This window comes from Crotalus tigris, unplaced genomic scaffold, assembly GCF_016545835.1.
Source record: "Crotalus tigris isolate CLP2741 ecotype Arizona unplaced genomic scaffold, ASM1654583v1 scf7180000024434.1680833, whole genome shotgun sequence".
Lineage (NCBI taxonomy): Eukaryota > Metazoa > Chordata > Lepidosauria > Squamata > Viperidae > Crotalus > Crotalus tigris.
This window is the reverse complement of record NW_024100602.1, coordinates 180,255-196,739: the sequence shown is the minus strand read 5'-3', so window position 1 is coordinate 196,739 and position 16,485 is coordinate 180,255. Positions and strand designations below refer to the sequence as shown.

General features: G+C 39.7%; 2 protein-coding genes across 7 annotated transcripts in view; one reads left to right on the top strand and one right to left on the bottom strand.

Annotated features, from left to right (window-relative positions):
* Positions 1–3,661, top strand: part of AASDH (aminoadipate-semialdehyde dehydrogenase) — a 29,588-nt gene extending 25,927 nt beyond the window's left edge. For all 3 annotated transcript variants that reach the window (XM_039331124.1, XM_039331126.1, XM_039331125.1), the window contains one exon: positions 3,055–3,661. In XM_039331124.1, the coding sequence (XP_039187058.1) occupies positions 3,055–3,453 (399 nt within the window). In that variant the 3' untranslated portion in view covers positions 3,454–3,661. The remainder of the gene's footprint in view (positions 1–3,054) is intronic.
* Positions 3,662–6,307: 2,646 nt separating this feature from the next.
* The window catches only part of CRACD (capping protein inhibiting regulator of actin dynamics), a 155,814-nt gene continuing 145,636 nt past the window's right edge, over positions 6,308–16,485 (bottom strand). For all 4 annotated transcript variants that reach the window (XM_039331102.1, XM_039331104.1, XM_039331103.1 and 1 more), the window contains 2 exons: positions 15,041–15,212; positions 6,308–10,867 (listed from right to left, as the gene is read on the bottom strand). In XM_039331102.1, coding sequence (XP_039187036.1) covers positions 10,707–10,867; positions 15,041–15,212 — 333 coding nt within the window. In that variant the 3' untranslated portion in view covers positions 6,308–10,706. The remainder of the gene's footprint in view (positions 10,868–15,040; positions 15,213–16,485) is intronic.

Genomic DNA, 16,485 nt, shown 5'->3' with positions numbered 1-16,485 from the left:
TGACATAACTCTCCTGGAAATGTTGAGGCATTCTGGTTTTTCCAGATGTCACAAGAACCAACAGCATTTCTGTATTTCCTATGCTAAACATTGGGAAGGTGGAGAATCAGGAACTGGTTGCAATGCACCCCACTCCACATCTAAATTAACAGAAAGATGGTTGAGCTGTTTTCCAAGCTGAGAATCTGGCCAAGAGATGGATCTCTAGTGGTTAAAGCTCTATATGGCTCAGGGCCAGGCTATTTGCGAGACTGCCTACTACCTCATAGTTCCCTTCGTCCGGTTAGATCCCACGGGCTGGGCCTCCTTCAGGTCCCGTCGGCCAAGCAGTGCCATTTGGCGGGGCCGCGGGGGAGGGCTTTCTCTGTGATGGCGCCCACGTCTTGGAACCAGCTCCCCCCGGAGATTAGGACCACTCCCACCCTGTTGGTTTTCCGCAGGCCTGGGGTTTATAAAATCTGACCCCTGGATGAATGTTACTGTATTGTTTGTCTTGTTAAGTTATACTGTGTTTTTATTGTTAGCCGCCCGGAGTCCTGCGGGAGTGGGGCAGTCTATAAATTTTAATAAATAAATAAATAAATAAATAAAATAAAATAAATTATCTGGATTGTTTTTTGTTTTAAAAAAAGTCACATACTGAAAATTTCTTGTTGTCCTTGTAAGGAAGCTGTTCTATGAAAAAGAAACTTCCATTATATTTAGGGTTACTTTTTCTGCATTATTTCCAGCAATTAGTTAAAGGCCTCAAGTTGGCCCAGTCCCTAGTTGAATGGGTCAGTGATTGTCATCTCAGTCTCTCCTCTGCAGAAATCTGTAGCTCTTCCAAGATTGTCTAGTTTCATTTTTACCATCTTCAATAATTTCATATTATTTGCAAACATGGTTACAGCCCGGATCGTTTATAATTCTAAATCATTTATAAACCAGCACACTATTCAGTACAGTTGCTTAACAGACTCCCCCCCCCTCTTTGCATACAGTAATAAAGAATGTAAGAACATTCATTTACTTCTAGAGCAGTGGTTCTCAACCTGTGGGTCGGGACCCCATTTGGGGTCGAACGACCATTTCACGGGGGTCGCCAAACAACGCAGTCCGCCATTTTTCTCCCCTTTTCCTTAGCTGTGCTACTCCCTTTTATTCTATTGGCTTTTGAAAGCCAATAGAATAGACTCTCTTGAATAGAGTTTAATTCTATTGGCTTTCAAAAGCCAATAGGAATTGTCCAGGCTGTCTCTGCCCTGCTGAGCCCGCCAAAAGTCCCATTCTGCAAACGGTGCTGCACCAGTTGAGTAGTCCTCGACTTACGACCAGTTGAGTAGTCCTCGACTTACGACCGGTTGGGGGTCGCGGCATTAAAAAGGTTGAGAACCACTGTTCTAGAGTCTGGTTTCATGGTTTTTTTTTAACTTGTTACTAATTCATAAGAGGATCCAACTTGTTGCTACCTGCTTGTTTTGTGATATGCATTCTAACTGAGGTTCTTTTTATTGTGATTTTAAATCATTCTGGAAAGATTTGACCATCTTGGTTTTGTTGGAACTTTCTTTTGAAATCAACCGTGATTGCAAGGCTTGAGTTCCTGAGAGTTTCTCACTTAGCAACCTGTTGAAATTGGTCTTGATGTTAGGATTACATTCAAGGTTCTTCGTTTGACTTGAGTTCAGTGATGGATTGTTCTCCAGGATGATTGGATGGAGAATCCACGGATGGGTTGTCTTAATCTACCTGCTCCAATCAGACTAAGTCTGAAGCGTAGTACCGCCCCTGCTGTGCCATTTGCACCCCAGTTTAGACTTAGTCTCTTCGCTCTAAGGACGCGTTTTTCTTCAGCTCCTGGAGCAGAAGATTACAGTAGTTATTCTTATTCCTTTTGATTTATATTATTATATTATTTATATTATTCTGATCATGCTTGGAGATAAAGCTAGTTTTTTCTTGTCCAAGACTGCCTGCCTAGCCGGGCTGGCAGGCTCCACACGTTCCTACGTGCCCTCTTCTTTCAATTACAATCCCCCAGAAGCTTTACTCACCTTCCTGAGGACTTCAGCACCGAAGTTTTGAATTGCCGCTGAGGCGATCCCCACCAGCCAGCAACCTGTTGAAATTGGTCTTGATGTTAGGATTACATTCAAGGTTCTTCCTTTGACTTGAGTTCAATGATAGATTGTTCTACAGTACAATGATCTATGCCAGTGGTGGCGAACCTATGGCACGGGTGCCAGAGGCGGCACTCAGAGCCCTCTCTGTGGGCACGCGCGCCATCACCCCAGTCCTAGGCCTTAGCTGGGTTTTATAAAACTTTTTCGTGTTAGGCCTCCGCCGCCGTGTGCAAAAAAAAAAAAAAAAAGGTTCAATCAGTCAATTTCAGCTTCTCACGGGAAAAAAAAGATCTTGCAAAGTTGGAATTGATTGATTGAACTTTTTAATCCCACCCAGTCTGCCGTTACCACCGCAGCCACGCCCAGCCAATGGGCCACACTCACCCGGCACCCGACAATGCATAGGTGGGTTTTGGGTTGCATTTTGGGCACTCGGTCTTTAAAAGGTTCACCATCACTGATCTATGCTGTTGGAGAACTATGCATTGACCAAGACTATGCTAGAGAAATGATTGTCCAAATTATCATTGCACTATCTTCATTTCCAATATAACCTTGGTATATTCCCCAGAGAACAATGGTACAATTCTTGTTCTACTAAATTACTTGTGGTTCCATGAAATATATTCTTTTAAAATGTTCTAATTTGTTTGGCATGCCCAGTAGGATCATTGCTGATTCTAAATTGAAACAGTTGGTTATATGTTCAGCAGGCCCTCTCAATAAGCAAAAAATACACAAAAATGCAATTTATTTGTTTGAGTATGATATATATTGAGATATATAATGAATTAGAAGAATTAGCCCATTTCTTAGATATTTTGTAAACATGGCAATAAAGTTGAATGCTTGTATATGCATCATAAATTCATTACAATGTATGCAATGATTCTGTCAACACTAAGTGAAATTTCAATAACCTGTTTAATTTCTCATTATTGTCCTACAGGTTTGGGCATTTTCCAGCAGTGGACCAATCTTTTCATCACCCTGTGTTTCACCTTTTTCCAGAGATATATTCTTTGGGTCCCATGACTGCTTTATTTATTGCTGTAACAGGGAAGGAAATGTATTATGGAAGTTTGAAACCACCTCAAGAGTTTATGCAACTCCATTTGTTTTCTGTAGTCCTAATTTGGACAGTAAAATATTTCTGGTGGTGACATCTACAGATGGCAGAATATGGATCCTGAATGCTAAGACTGGAGTGGCCGAAGGTAGAGGAGAACTTCCAGGGGAGGTCTTCTCTTCCCCTGTCACCTGGGGATCGACCATTGTTGTAGGATGTAGAAACAATTATCTTTATTGTTTAGATCTCTGTTTATCTAAAGCTAATAGAACTCTGTAACAATGAGCTTTTTTTATATTTTCTACTTGAGAGCTAAATGTTTCCTTAGTATGAACTTTTTGGTCCAACATTTAGGGGAACAACATTAATTTGGCACTTGATTTAAAGCATTTTAAACTACCAAGTCAAAACCCCTAGAAATCTGGGAGTTAGTGCTGTGTATGGAGTGTTACATCCAAAACAGAATATGATTCTTCTGGAAACCAAACTGATGAATATTGATTTATTTAAAAATTTAACACATTGCATAGCTAAATATAACATATTTTTGGCAGAAATTATTTGGGGTTGTGACTAGGGTGCAGGCTTCAGGCCCAAAATTAGGCTGTGTGAAAAATGTTATTGGATATTGTTGTTGTTGTTAATTGCGAAGTCATGTCCGACCCATTGCGACCCCATGGACAATGTTCCTCCAGGTCTTCCTGTCCTCTACCATCTTCTGGAGTCCATTTAAGTTCACACCTACTGCTTCAGTGACTGCATCCAGCCATCTCATTCTCTGTCGTCCCCTTAATCTTTCCCAGCATTAGGCCCTTCTCCAGTGAGTCCTTCCTTTTCATTAGGTGGCCAAAGTATTTGAGTTTCAACTTCAGGATCTGGCCTTCTAAAGAGCAGTCGGGGTTGATCTCTTCTAGGACTGACCGGTTTGAACGCCTTGCAGTCCAAGGGACTCGCAGGAGTTTTCTCCAGCACCATAGTTCAAAGGCCTCAATTCTTTGGCGTTCAGCCTTTCTTATGGTCCAACTTTCACAGCCATACATTGCAACTGGGAAAACCATGGCCTGGACTATACGCACTTTTGTTGGCAGGGTGATGTCTCTGCTTTTTAGTATGCTGTCTAGATTTGCCATAGCTTTTCTCCCCAAGAGCAAGCGTCTTTTAATTTCTTGGCTGCAGTCCCCATCTGAGGTGATCTTTGAGCCCAGAAAAATAAAATCTGTCACTACCTCCATTTCTTCCCCATCTATTTGCCAGGAATTGAGAGGGCCAGATGCCATGATTTTGGTTTTCTTAATGTTGAGTTTCAAGTCTTAATGTTGAGTTTCAAGTATTGGATATTACACATATCTAAAGAAATTACATGTTCAAGTTCATGAGATTTTGGTATATGATAAATCTTACAGTATACTAAAATTCTAAGTATAATTATGAAGGTTGGAAAGATATTATCAAAAGACTAAGCGTTTATGACATCAATTTACATTGATTTCAGAGAATATGCAAGATTTCCTTTCTTATAGCTGCTCTGTCAATGCTGCAAATACTGTATATTCTTGCTTTGACAATATGCAAAACTGTCTGGTATTTATTGGGTTAATACTTAGCTTAGAGTGGAGGGGAAAAAAGGGAAAGAAAGAGGAAGTAAACTTTTGACCTTCACACTAATTGGATAATGTGACCTGTGACTGCATGAGAAGGGAAGGGTTTAGCAAGAAAAGCTTGATGCCAGCGAAAGGAAATCAGATTCTGGCATCAACACGTCCATCATGGTGACTGGCAAAATTGTAGCTCTGAAATAAAACTTTAGGAAACATGCCTGAAAGTTCTTTGAAGTGTTTCATTAGTCGGAACCTGTGACATGCTCTTTTTATTTAAGGTGCTATAACAAGGATATTATAATATTCTGTATAATCATATGATTATCGTTATATAATGATATTGCTATATGGCAATGGTGGTGAACCTATGGCATGGGTGCCAGAGGCAGCACTCAGAGCCTTCTCTGTGGGCATGCACGTCGTCACCCAGTCCTAGATCTTCAGCTTGGTTTTATAAAACCTTTTCACTTTAGGCCTCCACCACCGTGTGCAAAAAAAAAAAAAAAAAAGGTTCAATCGGTCAGTTCAACTTCTTGCAGGAAAAAAAATCTTGCAAAGTTGGAATTGATTGATTGAACTTTTTAGTCCCACCCAGTCTGCCGTTACCACCGCCGCCCCACCCAGCCAATGGGCCACGCCCACCCGGCACCCAACGATGCATAAGTGGGTTTTGGGCTGCAGTTTGAGCACTCGGTCTCTAAAAGGTTCGCCATCACTGCTGTATGGTATGGAAGAGTAATACCCTACAAAGAATAATGATACATAGGAACCTTTTGAAATATGGATTCTAATTGAATCATTGTATGTCTTAATGGAAGGCCTAAAAACAGCAAAACAAGATTTGCAAAATTATGATTGGTTTATTTACCACTTTAAACCAAAAATAAGCCAGCCATCTTATGATTTAGTGTGATCTTGAAGCATTGATTATCCATTTCGAAACTGGATTTTACTTGGTCTCAAGACATTTCAGCAAAACTCTTGAGAGAAAAGCATTGCTCAGTCACCCTTTTTCTCCTCTCCTTGTACAATTGAGTCCAAAATTTCTGTTGTAAGCGAGACCTCTGTTCAGTGAATGTTGTCCCATTTTACAACCTTTCTTGCCACACTTGTTAAGTGGATCACTGCAGTTGTTAAGTGAATCTGGTTTCCCCATTGACTTCGCGTGTCAGAAGGTCGCAAAAGACGATCACATAATCCCGGTACACTGCAACCGTCATAAATATGAGTCAGTTGCCAAGTATCTGGATTTTGATCATGTGACTCATGAGAATTCTGTAGTGGTCGTTAAGTGTAAAAATGATCATATGTCACTTTTTTCAGCGCCCTTGTAACTTTGAACAGTCACTAAACAAATGGTTGTAAGTGGAGAACTCCCTGTATTTTTAAACAACGCTTAGTAATGCCAAGTATAGTTGTAATAAATGTGTTTCCTCCCATTACTAATTATCAAGGATGGCTTTACTAAAAGTTTACTTAACTCTTTCACGGCTTTATGATTTTTTGAAATGACTCAGCAAATAATAAGTATTTTCTATAGAAACACAGCTATTTTTATTTATATAGAACAGGTTTTCAGGGATGGACCATTTACATTAAAATTGTGATGATCAAAAACTGAAAATAGAAATTCTACTAACATACCCCTTTAGTCATTGTTAATGTTGCCCTGGTTGTAATATCTTCTAAAAACAGTTTTATTCATATATTAATTCAGGCTCTTGTTCTAAGGTAACCAGACACATTTAACAAAAGATGATGAATAAATAAACCTCCCAACTTTCAGCATATTATAGTTTAATTGGAATTAAAATTATATTAGTATAAGAAACAATTGCACTTTAAAACATTTGAAAAATTAAAAAAGTACACAAAACAAAATCCACAATTATACATGTTTATAATTTTATACACCACTTTATGAACAATTGAGGTTAATCATAACCTCAAATAATATTTTGCCTTTATCTAGAAAAAGTTACGCCCAACGCCTGTTAGTGTATAGGATAATTCAGTCACTGCTGATATTAGCTCCACTAATGCCAATCCAGGCTTGGATATGATTAACTGTCTCTGGGTAAGGTATGTTACAAAAAAAAATAAAATAAAATTGAGACCACATTGTGCAAAGTGGTTTGATCAGTTTTAAAATGTTGGAAGTTATTCCAGGTTTGTTGGTTTATTAAGAAAGGCGGCAACAAAGCTTAAGCAAAGTAACACTTCATTGGTATTTAGTGCAAAAGTTCAAGTTGACCTTAAATGAAATGACAATGTTAAAACAGGCTGATAGAAATGTTTATAAACAAAGTATTTTATGCAGCCCAGCTTTGATCCAATCACTGATGCAGAAATTGAGACTTGTTAATACAAAACTCTGTTGCACGGAGGGCCAACAGCAATGTCTCTGCATGTGCAGATTAGCAGAGAATGCAATCCACCTGCTGTTTCACATCACCTGTTCGATAGAGCAAATGGAAAGGATGCCCCATTGCTGTCCAGGAATCTTTTAATGCTGAAGGTTAATCAGGGCTGTAAGTGTTGATAATAAATATGTTAGAATGGTGGCTGAGTAAAATTGGGAGAAGCAAAGGTCCTATGGCCCTTTACTCTTGTCCTGCTTCCGTGGACTGAATACAGTTTTAATTCACTATGGATCCCCATGCTTGAAAAGACTGCTTTAGAACTATTTACAGACTATAAACTCTGCATTAACCATCCCTAGAATTATTTTGGGAGTTTTGCTTCCCTCTTTTCTCATGCAAATGACACCCACTTCCCCCGTAAAATTACCTGTTTCGCTTTGCTTTGCCCTTTCTGCCTCCCCAATTTCCTCCCCAATCCCCTTTACTCCAACCCTGTTCTCCCAATCTAGAAGTCTCGTTGAGTTGGAAGAAATTTGAGAGATGTATACTATTTTTTTTTTTTTGCAATTGCATGTTGACACAAGTATATGCACATTAAATTGCTTCTAAATATGCTGTAGGCCACCTTAGGAGTAGGGAATTGTGTTACCTTAGTCACAAGAAGTCTTTGCTAAATTTGCATCCACGTTTAATATGTTATTTGTAGCATATTTAGTAGAAGCTGTTCCTGGGTTCACCTAATCAAACATTACCTTGTACTCCAATAATGAAATCTGTAAATTGTGGGTGAGCAAGACTGAAATCCAGAAGAAACTCAAACTGTTCTTGAATTGAACAGCCAGATGATGACATTTTACTCTTCCTAAAGATCACTTAGCTGCCATGAGGATGAATAAGAATTAACTCACATTGGATGAAATCTTCACTCTTGATGTGAATGGCCAAAAAAAAAAAAAAATATTTTTCATTCTTCAAAACACCACCTTGGCTCTATATACTGAGTTACTAGGAGATCCTAAATGCACCCTTGAAGTTGTATTTCTAATAAGACTTTTCTGACCTAAAACAAGATGAGTTGTAAAGAAGGTTTATGTCCTGAGTTCACATAAAATACCAAAGCGACAATGGCTACAAGAATAACTTTCTTTGGGACAGTTACTCAGCTATCAAACTTAGCATCCTTGTGCTTCTCCATAAACACAACAAATGTTTTCTCTGCGCTTCTATGCCTATTCAGTAAAGGCATCTGTTTGGTTGTCTTGGATCAAAATTCCTTGGATTAAGAGTTTTTGCTGATTCCAGATACATAGTGCGTGGGTTGAGTGTTGTTGTTTTGAGGTGGAAGTTTTGAATGAGAATGTAGTTTGGTAGACTGCACTTTTATCTTAAACGTGTTTTCATCCTAAATTGATGTTACAATTATGAGAAACAGAAATTCTGAATTCAAATTCTGTCTCAACCATTTTTTTTTCCCGACAATCTGACTTTTGGTGCAATGGAACACTATTTTCACAATATTTACATGTCTAACTGGAAAATATAAAGCAATACTTAGGGGTAAAGGATTCGCATTTTCCTTACAAGTATTTTTTCAAATCAAAGGTTTTCGTTGCCAGAAGAGCCCACATGTCTATAAAACAGCTGCAAAGATTTAGGAGGTTCCATTACCTTTGTTGCTGTGCAGCTGGTAGGAATTTGGCGGTCCCAATTTAGTTTCCCTAGTTCAGTGTTTCTCAACCTTGACAATTTTAAGGCATGTGGACTTCAACTCCCAGAATTCCACAGCCAGCAATGCTGGCTGTGGAATTCTGGGAGTTGAAGTCCACATGCCTTAAAATTGTCAAGGTTGAAAAACACTGCCCTAGTTAAACCAATTCCATAATCTTGAATCAGATCTAATTCCAGGTCAAAAAGTAATATCTATTAACAGAATAGCTATAGTTTCACCTACTCTCATTAACTCTGCTAATAGTTTGCAAAGGTAATGTGCAGTACATACATCTTACTGGAATGAAGTGTAAAGGGGCTAGATCAGTGATGGCGAACCTTTTAGACACCGAGTGCCCAAAACCACTCCACCCCCCTGCCCTGCCCACTCTGCGCCCTGCCCCGCCTACTCCACCCCATCTCCTGCCCCACCCTGCTCCCCGCAGGGCCACTTACCGCCTCCACGGACTGCCGCGGCACATTGCCTAGGCAGTCCTGCAGCACCATGGCCACATAGCAGATGATGCTGTGGGGGCAGAGTCTTGTACCTCCTGCCCGGCTGCCATGTCCTTGGCTGCGCTTCTCTGCACGGGCCACAACCGGGGGTGACTCTCCACCGGGGGAGCTGCTGGTGAGGAGGGGGCCGTTGGAGGCAGGGCTGGGGCGACTGCACGCGTGCCCACAGAGAGGGCTCTGAATGCCACCTCTGGCACGCGTGCCATAGGTTCGCCACCACTGGGCTAGATTTTCCACCCTACTGTCTGCTGCCCTCCAGATGCTGAAACTCAACATTTCTGAAAGATAACAGACTAGAGAAAGTTGGACTAGCCTCCTTCAGATAATATGAATGGCCGGGGTCCAGAGTGTCCACCAAGTATGGTGCAAAAGCCAAGATAGTGTCACTGAAGCTCCACCCATTGTTTATGGGTCACAGTTCTAGCTGCCACCTGGACATCTGGGGATAATTTTTAAGTATATTTTTTCTCTTTTTTTTGTATATCAGTTTTTTTTCTTTTTTGTTGTTGTTACTGCTGGATGTTCGTTTTTGTTTTGTTGGTTTTTCTGTTTTGTATTTTACCTTTTATGATAAGACTGGAAATCCTAATACATTTCTCTCCAAATACAGTTGAGTTATTTATTCAGTATAGTGTTATTGTACAGGGAGTGAGGATAAAACAGAGGAGAGAAGAAGAGACAAGATATCCTGACTTTCTGTAGAATGAGGAGGCATATATAAATAAATAAGTTAAAATACTATTGTTGCATTAATATATTTCTGGATACGAGGGAAATGAAAATATAATAATGCAGTTTGCACAGGCTGTTGATGGCTTGGAGAATCATTTAGACAAATACAAGTAAGGACTCTTTGATGTAATGTAACTTGAGTGTTAATTACCGAATCATTAAATACATTTGAGAAATGTGACTAATGTTCAAAACTAAAAATCTCAGGAAAAACCCATTAGGATTAAAAAAAAATGGTGCTTTCCTTATTCCCAAATTACATTTCATTATTTCTGGAGTCATCCTTGCCAGATCAGAGGCAAATTATTCAAAGTTATCTCGTAACTATGGCAGAAGCAGATCTTTCTTATTCCTGTACCTGAGAGTGGCATTTGTAAAATGTCCAAATAAAAATAATATCTTTACCGGGAAGCTGACATTCAACAACACTGAAGCAGTGATTCTTAAAAGTGACCTGAAACTCAAAACTCCTGCTTAAACATTCCCCTCATGATCAACAGTTCAATGTCTCTGATTGGACAAAGTACGCCCTTAAATGTGTTCGGGAGCATTGGAGAATAGGAGTAAAAAAGGAGACGGCTCCCCAACCAGAGTAAAGCACAAAAGCGAGATCCGTTTACTTGATGATCTGAGGACAGTCGCTCCACGCTTTCGCTTTTCTCTTGGCCAAGGCCAGCCAAGCAGGTTCAGTCGAGACGGGGTTCGCATCCGGCGTAGAGAATCTCTTGGTGACCTCTTTAGCCAAAGGGGACGATGAAAGGGAATCCGTGATCTCCACTGTGAGAGAATGAGGGAAAGGGAAACTGTTAACCGGACCGTTGCAGAAATCTGTTACGCTAAGCTTACCTTCCCTTGAGCAGAGCCCTTGGCCTTTCGTTAGGGCAGCAAAGAAGCCGAGAACAAAGATCACAAGAGTCAAACAACAACAAAGTATTTCGGGAGCAACTCTCGTGGTTCCAGTTTTACCTCACGAAGTAGACAGAAGCATAGGTGCTCTGCAGAATAATAAAAATTACCTGAAGCGCAGCTCTCCTTCCCACGCTAAGAGATTATTAGAACTGAAAGGCAGAAGCAACGGAAATTAAGTGGTATTTTTACTATGTTTTTTTTAAGTATTATTGCTTTTTTGGTCTTCCTTACTTCCGTGGGGGTGGGGTGGTGTTTTGGGGGGAGAGGATAGGCTTCCACGCAGCACCCTAAACATGGACTTTACTAGTTAAAAGGCCACATGTTACCTGGCAGAGAAAGAAAAATATGTTTGTTGGATACCCAGCAAATACCCCAAAAACTAAGAATGTGTCACACAAAGGCAGACTTTCAAATGTCTGCGTATCTGTAACACATTCTTGGTTTTAGGTTATGGTTTCAGACGGTCTCTTAAAGCAACTGGTACGCTGAACACAGGTTGAGATACTTGCCTGCAGAGAAATCAATTTGTTTCTCCTATGTTCTTTTCTGTATATGATAACACAACAGCTGAAAATTAGTTTTTTCCTTTATAATTTCACCAAGGATTAATAGGAAGGCAAGAAGTTAATAGATGATATTTTTTTTTAATTTGCTGATTAACATTACCAATAATGGAGTCTTTTACCGTTTGGGCAAAACAGCAGTCAATTTTCCACCAAGAAGTTGGCTTTCATTTCTTCTAAAACATATAAGGAACGGTTGCTAGAATTGGGTATGTCTAGTTTAACGAAGAGAAGGACAAGGGGGGACATGATAGCAGTATTCCAATATCTCAGGGGCTGCCATAAAGAAGAGGGAATCAAGCTATTTTCCAAAGCACCTGAAGGCAGGACAAGAAGCAACGGGTGGAAACTAATCAAGGAGAGAAGCAACCTAGAACTAAGGAGAAACTTCCTGACAGTGAGAACAATTAATCAGTGGAACAACCTGCCTCCAGAAGCAGTAAATTTTATTTTATTTTTTAAAATTTATAAGCCGCCCCACTCCCGAAGGACTCTGGGCGGCTAACAATAAAAAACACATAAAACATAACAAACAACAATACAAAAACAATCATCCAGGGGTAAGGTTTTATAAACCCCAGGCCTGCCGGAAAAGCCAGGTCTTAAGTAGCTTACGGAAGACCAACAGGGTGGGAGCGGTCCTAATCTCCGGGGGGAGCTGATTCCAAAGCGTGGGCGCCATCACAGAGAAGGCCCTCCTCTGCGGCCCCACCAAATGGCACTGCTTGGCCGACGGGGCCTGAAGGAGGCCCAGCCTGTGGGATCTAACCGGACGTAGGGAACTATGAGGTAGTAGGCGGTAAATGCTCCAACACTGGAAGTTTTTAAGAAGAGACTGGACAGCCATTTGTCCGAAATGGTGTAGGGTTTCCTGCCTGAGCAGGGGGTTGGACTAGATGACCTCCAAGGTCCCTTCCAACTTTGCTACTATTATTATGTAAGATGAAGTTAGTGTTCAAGGAAGGGGAGGGAGGAAGAGGAAGAATTCAGTGCTATGTTTTAATGAGTGAATTTCACAGCATCCACAGAGGTAGTCAGATAAATCCAGATTTTAAAAGATGAATGCGGTGACATCATGACATGGTCTCTGTTTTGTACTTGTGGGTGGCCATGATAGTGGATATGAGTAAGAATAGGATGGATACCAGGCTCGTGTTTCATTACTTCCCCTCCTCCTCTACCTATAGAAGCCTAGGCAAAATTGCATTTAAGATTGTTCCCACTTTCATGGGAACAGCCGCTAAATCTATTCATTGATTAAAGAGGTATCACACCCTGAATTCTTGCCCTAATCAGAGGCTCCAGAAAGAGGGGTCGATCGATTCATGACTACACAGAATACAGAATTGCTCTTTCCTTTTACAGCTTAGCCCTCGACTTACAACAGTTCAAAGATACAACGGCACTGAAAAATGTGACTTAGGGCCGTTTTTCACACTTACGATCCTTGCAGCATCTCCGTGGTCATGTGAACAGAATTCAGATGCTTGGCAATTGGTTCATACTTATGACCGTTGCTGTGCCCCAAGGTCATGTGATCATTTTTGGGGACTTTCTGACAAGCAAAGTCAATGGGGAAGCCAGAATCACTTAACAACCAGGTTACTAACTTAACAACTGCAGGGATTCACTTAACACGGCAAAACAACTTGTGAAAGAGCTGAGGTGGCGCAGCAGTTAGAGTGCAGTACTGCAGGCCACTTTAGCTGACTGTGTTCAGCAGGTCAGCGGTTCAAATCTCAAGATTGACTCAGCCTTCCATCCTTCCGAGGTAGGTAAAATGAGGACCCAGATTGTTGGGGGCAATGTAAATATATATATATATATACATTGCTTACTGGTGTACACCGCTTAGAGAGTGCTTGCACTTAAAGCGGTATATAAGTCTCATAAATAAATAAATAAATGGGGTAAAATTCATTTAACAAATATCTTGAAATTTTGTTCTCAGTTATGATCGTACGTTGAGCAGTAAGTTGAGAAGTAAATGATTCGGTGATGCTATTTTAATTGGTCAGATATTGCCTTTATCTGGATGCAATCCAAAGTATTTTTTAATTTGATATTTGGAAGACTGCCTTTCGAAAGAGCCGTCAGCCTAAACACTTATAGAATAAGAATACGTTATGGTGCTTAATTTAGATCTTCCACAACAATAACTTATTCTGATGGTTATGGCTCTTTTATATGAATGAGCTCCGTCATTTAATGTTATTTTATGTTACTAGCAGAGCAACAATAAATTATATGAAGTGCATACAATTTTATGGAGACCTCCCTATTGGGTCCTGCCTTTCCATAAACTAAAATTAGCCCATTCCCCCTGCCTTTATCACCCAAAGCTATTGCTTGTTTTTTTTAATCAGTGAATTGGTTTTTAAGCCTAAATGGCAGCATTTAAGAACTATTCAAAAGGAGCCATAATTAAGAAGCAGAATAATCTGGAGACAATTTCTTTAGTAAGCTTCGTGGAACAACCCATTTATTATATCACCACATCGTTTGCTTACCATAATAGCTTATAATCGCTTAATATCTTAACTGTTGGCCACATTTGTATCCAGGCTATATTTATTAATTGAGAAAAAGCAAGTTTGGACTTGGAATTTGCTTCCATCTGACCTGAATGACTGAGAATCTCCACAGACATTTAGCTATGCCCTTTGGGAGGAACACCCTTCGAAGGGTGCGGGAGTATGAATGGATTTCCAGAAAAAATGGCGGATTACAGGATTCAGGTGACCTTGAAGGCACCGGTAAACCTCCAAGTGGCCTGCGCAACTCTCAGAAAGAGTGCTAACGACCAGATGACTGCAAGGAATATCAATCTTTCCATTCCCCACCATTCAGTCAGAACTGAAGAAGCTTCTTGAGTGAGAAGTGAAATGTCTTCAAGCAAAACAAGAAAGTCTAGTTGCCTTTTGAAAGAAAGCACTTTTGGGACAGTGAAAACCTATGAGCGTTTTTCACGCTTATGACCGTTGCAGCATCCTGATGGTCATACGATCAAAATTTGGATGCTGGGCAACTGACTCACATTTATGACGGTCGCAGTGTCCCAGGGTCATGCGATGACTCTTTGGGACCTTCTGACAAGCAAAGTCAATGGGGAAGCCAGATTCACTTAACAACGGTGTTACTAATTTAACAACTGCAGTGATTCACTTAACAACTGTGGCAACAAAAGTTGTAAAATGGGGCAACAAATTTTGGGCTCAGCTGTGGTCGTAAGTTGAGGACTATCTGTAGGAAACATGCTCCTGCGTTTCTTAATTTAAGCAATCTCTCATTCTGTTCATCGCTTTCTTGGAAAAAGGCTGGTTTTCCTAAAAAAAAAAAAAAATCCTTAACTGTAACTATGAAAGATACCTGCACATTGGAAACGCACAAGGCAAGGTGAACCGACAAAGTCTTACATATTCAACCATCTCAGAAATAAAATTACAGCCACAATCGTGGTGCAAAATGTAACTCATACCTGTGACCGATGAAGGCAGAGTATTCGATTTTTTGAGCTGTTCTCTACGTTCAAATCTTGATGTAGCCGTCTCGATTTTTTTCTCCTCTTCTGAGACTGTGGATTTTTGCAGTATGTTTGACTTGCTCGTATTATTGCTTTTATTATCTGCCAACTGGTTGTTCATGCTGGCCTAATGTAAAAAGCAACAGCACAAACGTACTAAATATTAATATGTTTACAGAGCATACTCATATATGTTGACTCAAAAGTAGAAAGCATGGACAAAGGACAAAGAGCATTTGTAAATGCTTGCTATCTTCCAGTTGCTGTAACTCATGTGACACATTTAAAATACAGAGAATGATTACGTTCAATATGTGTGCATCTTCTTCTTCCTATGGAACATCCTTATCAATAAATTCATTTAATAAGGCCACCCGATGTCTAGAGACAATGGCCATAATCAACTGAATAAATTATTATTAATAATAATTACGCCTTTGAAAACCACTCAGAAACTGCATTTGGTCCCATATGAAATTTGCTTGTTGACTAGCATTAATCGCTGGACGTGGATTGCATCTGTCCTGCAGATTCTGTGTTGATTATCAGCTCCTGATCAGAAAAGAGACAATAGCAAAAGACTGGAAGCCTGTCTGCTCTCTTATTGTACGGAGAAGCAGAGGGAGCCAGTCTGAGTAGCTTCCTAATGCTTTCTCCTTTTCCAGGGTTCAAGGCCTGCTTTTGTTTCCCTGGCAGCTTCATCGTATCTCATCCAAGGCCGTATCCTTGGCTTCCCAACTAAGTAGGCTTTGAAGTACAATGCAATGCTTTTGAGTTTGATTTTCTATCTTTAGTATTGTATAGAATGTGTTTTATTTTGCCATCCTAGTACCTCATCACTTACTAATGGTGTATCCTTTATTGTCTCAGATCCATCATCTGTATTATCTGGGCTAAACAATAATTCGAAGCTATTTCCTAATAGTTAATTTTCATTTATAAATCTAAATCCTCCATATTAAGCCAATTAATCCCTTAATTTTTTTATCATTTTCCAACAATATTTATATTTTAAATAATCATATTTCCCTTTATCTCAAAATTTCCCTTTAGCCCACTAGTTGAGACTTTAGGCTCCTCTCTAATAAATCAAGACCCCATTTTTTAAATCTAACTCTAGCTTTCTTTTTATGCCAACCAGGCATAATGTCTATGAAATAAAATAAGAATATATTTAAGTAAGTAATATGTGTTTTTTAGATATTATAACTTTTACGTAGTGAAATAAAGGAAATTTGGGATATCTGAAACTTAAATAATATGGATATTAAAGGTTAAATTGGAAGACTGCAATTAAAAGTTAAAAATAAGGTAAAAGTTAAAAACAGGATATGGATATGTATAAGCAAAAATATATTGACAAATGTTTCAATTGAACTTGTTATAATTAGAAATTTACT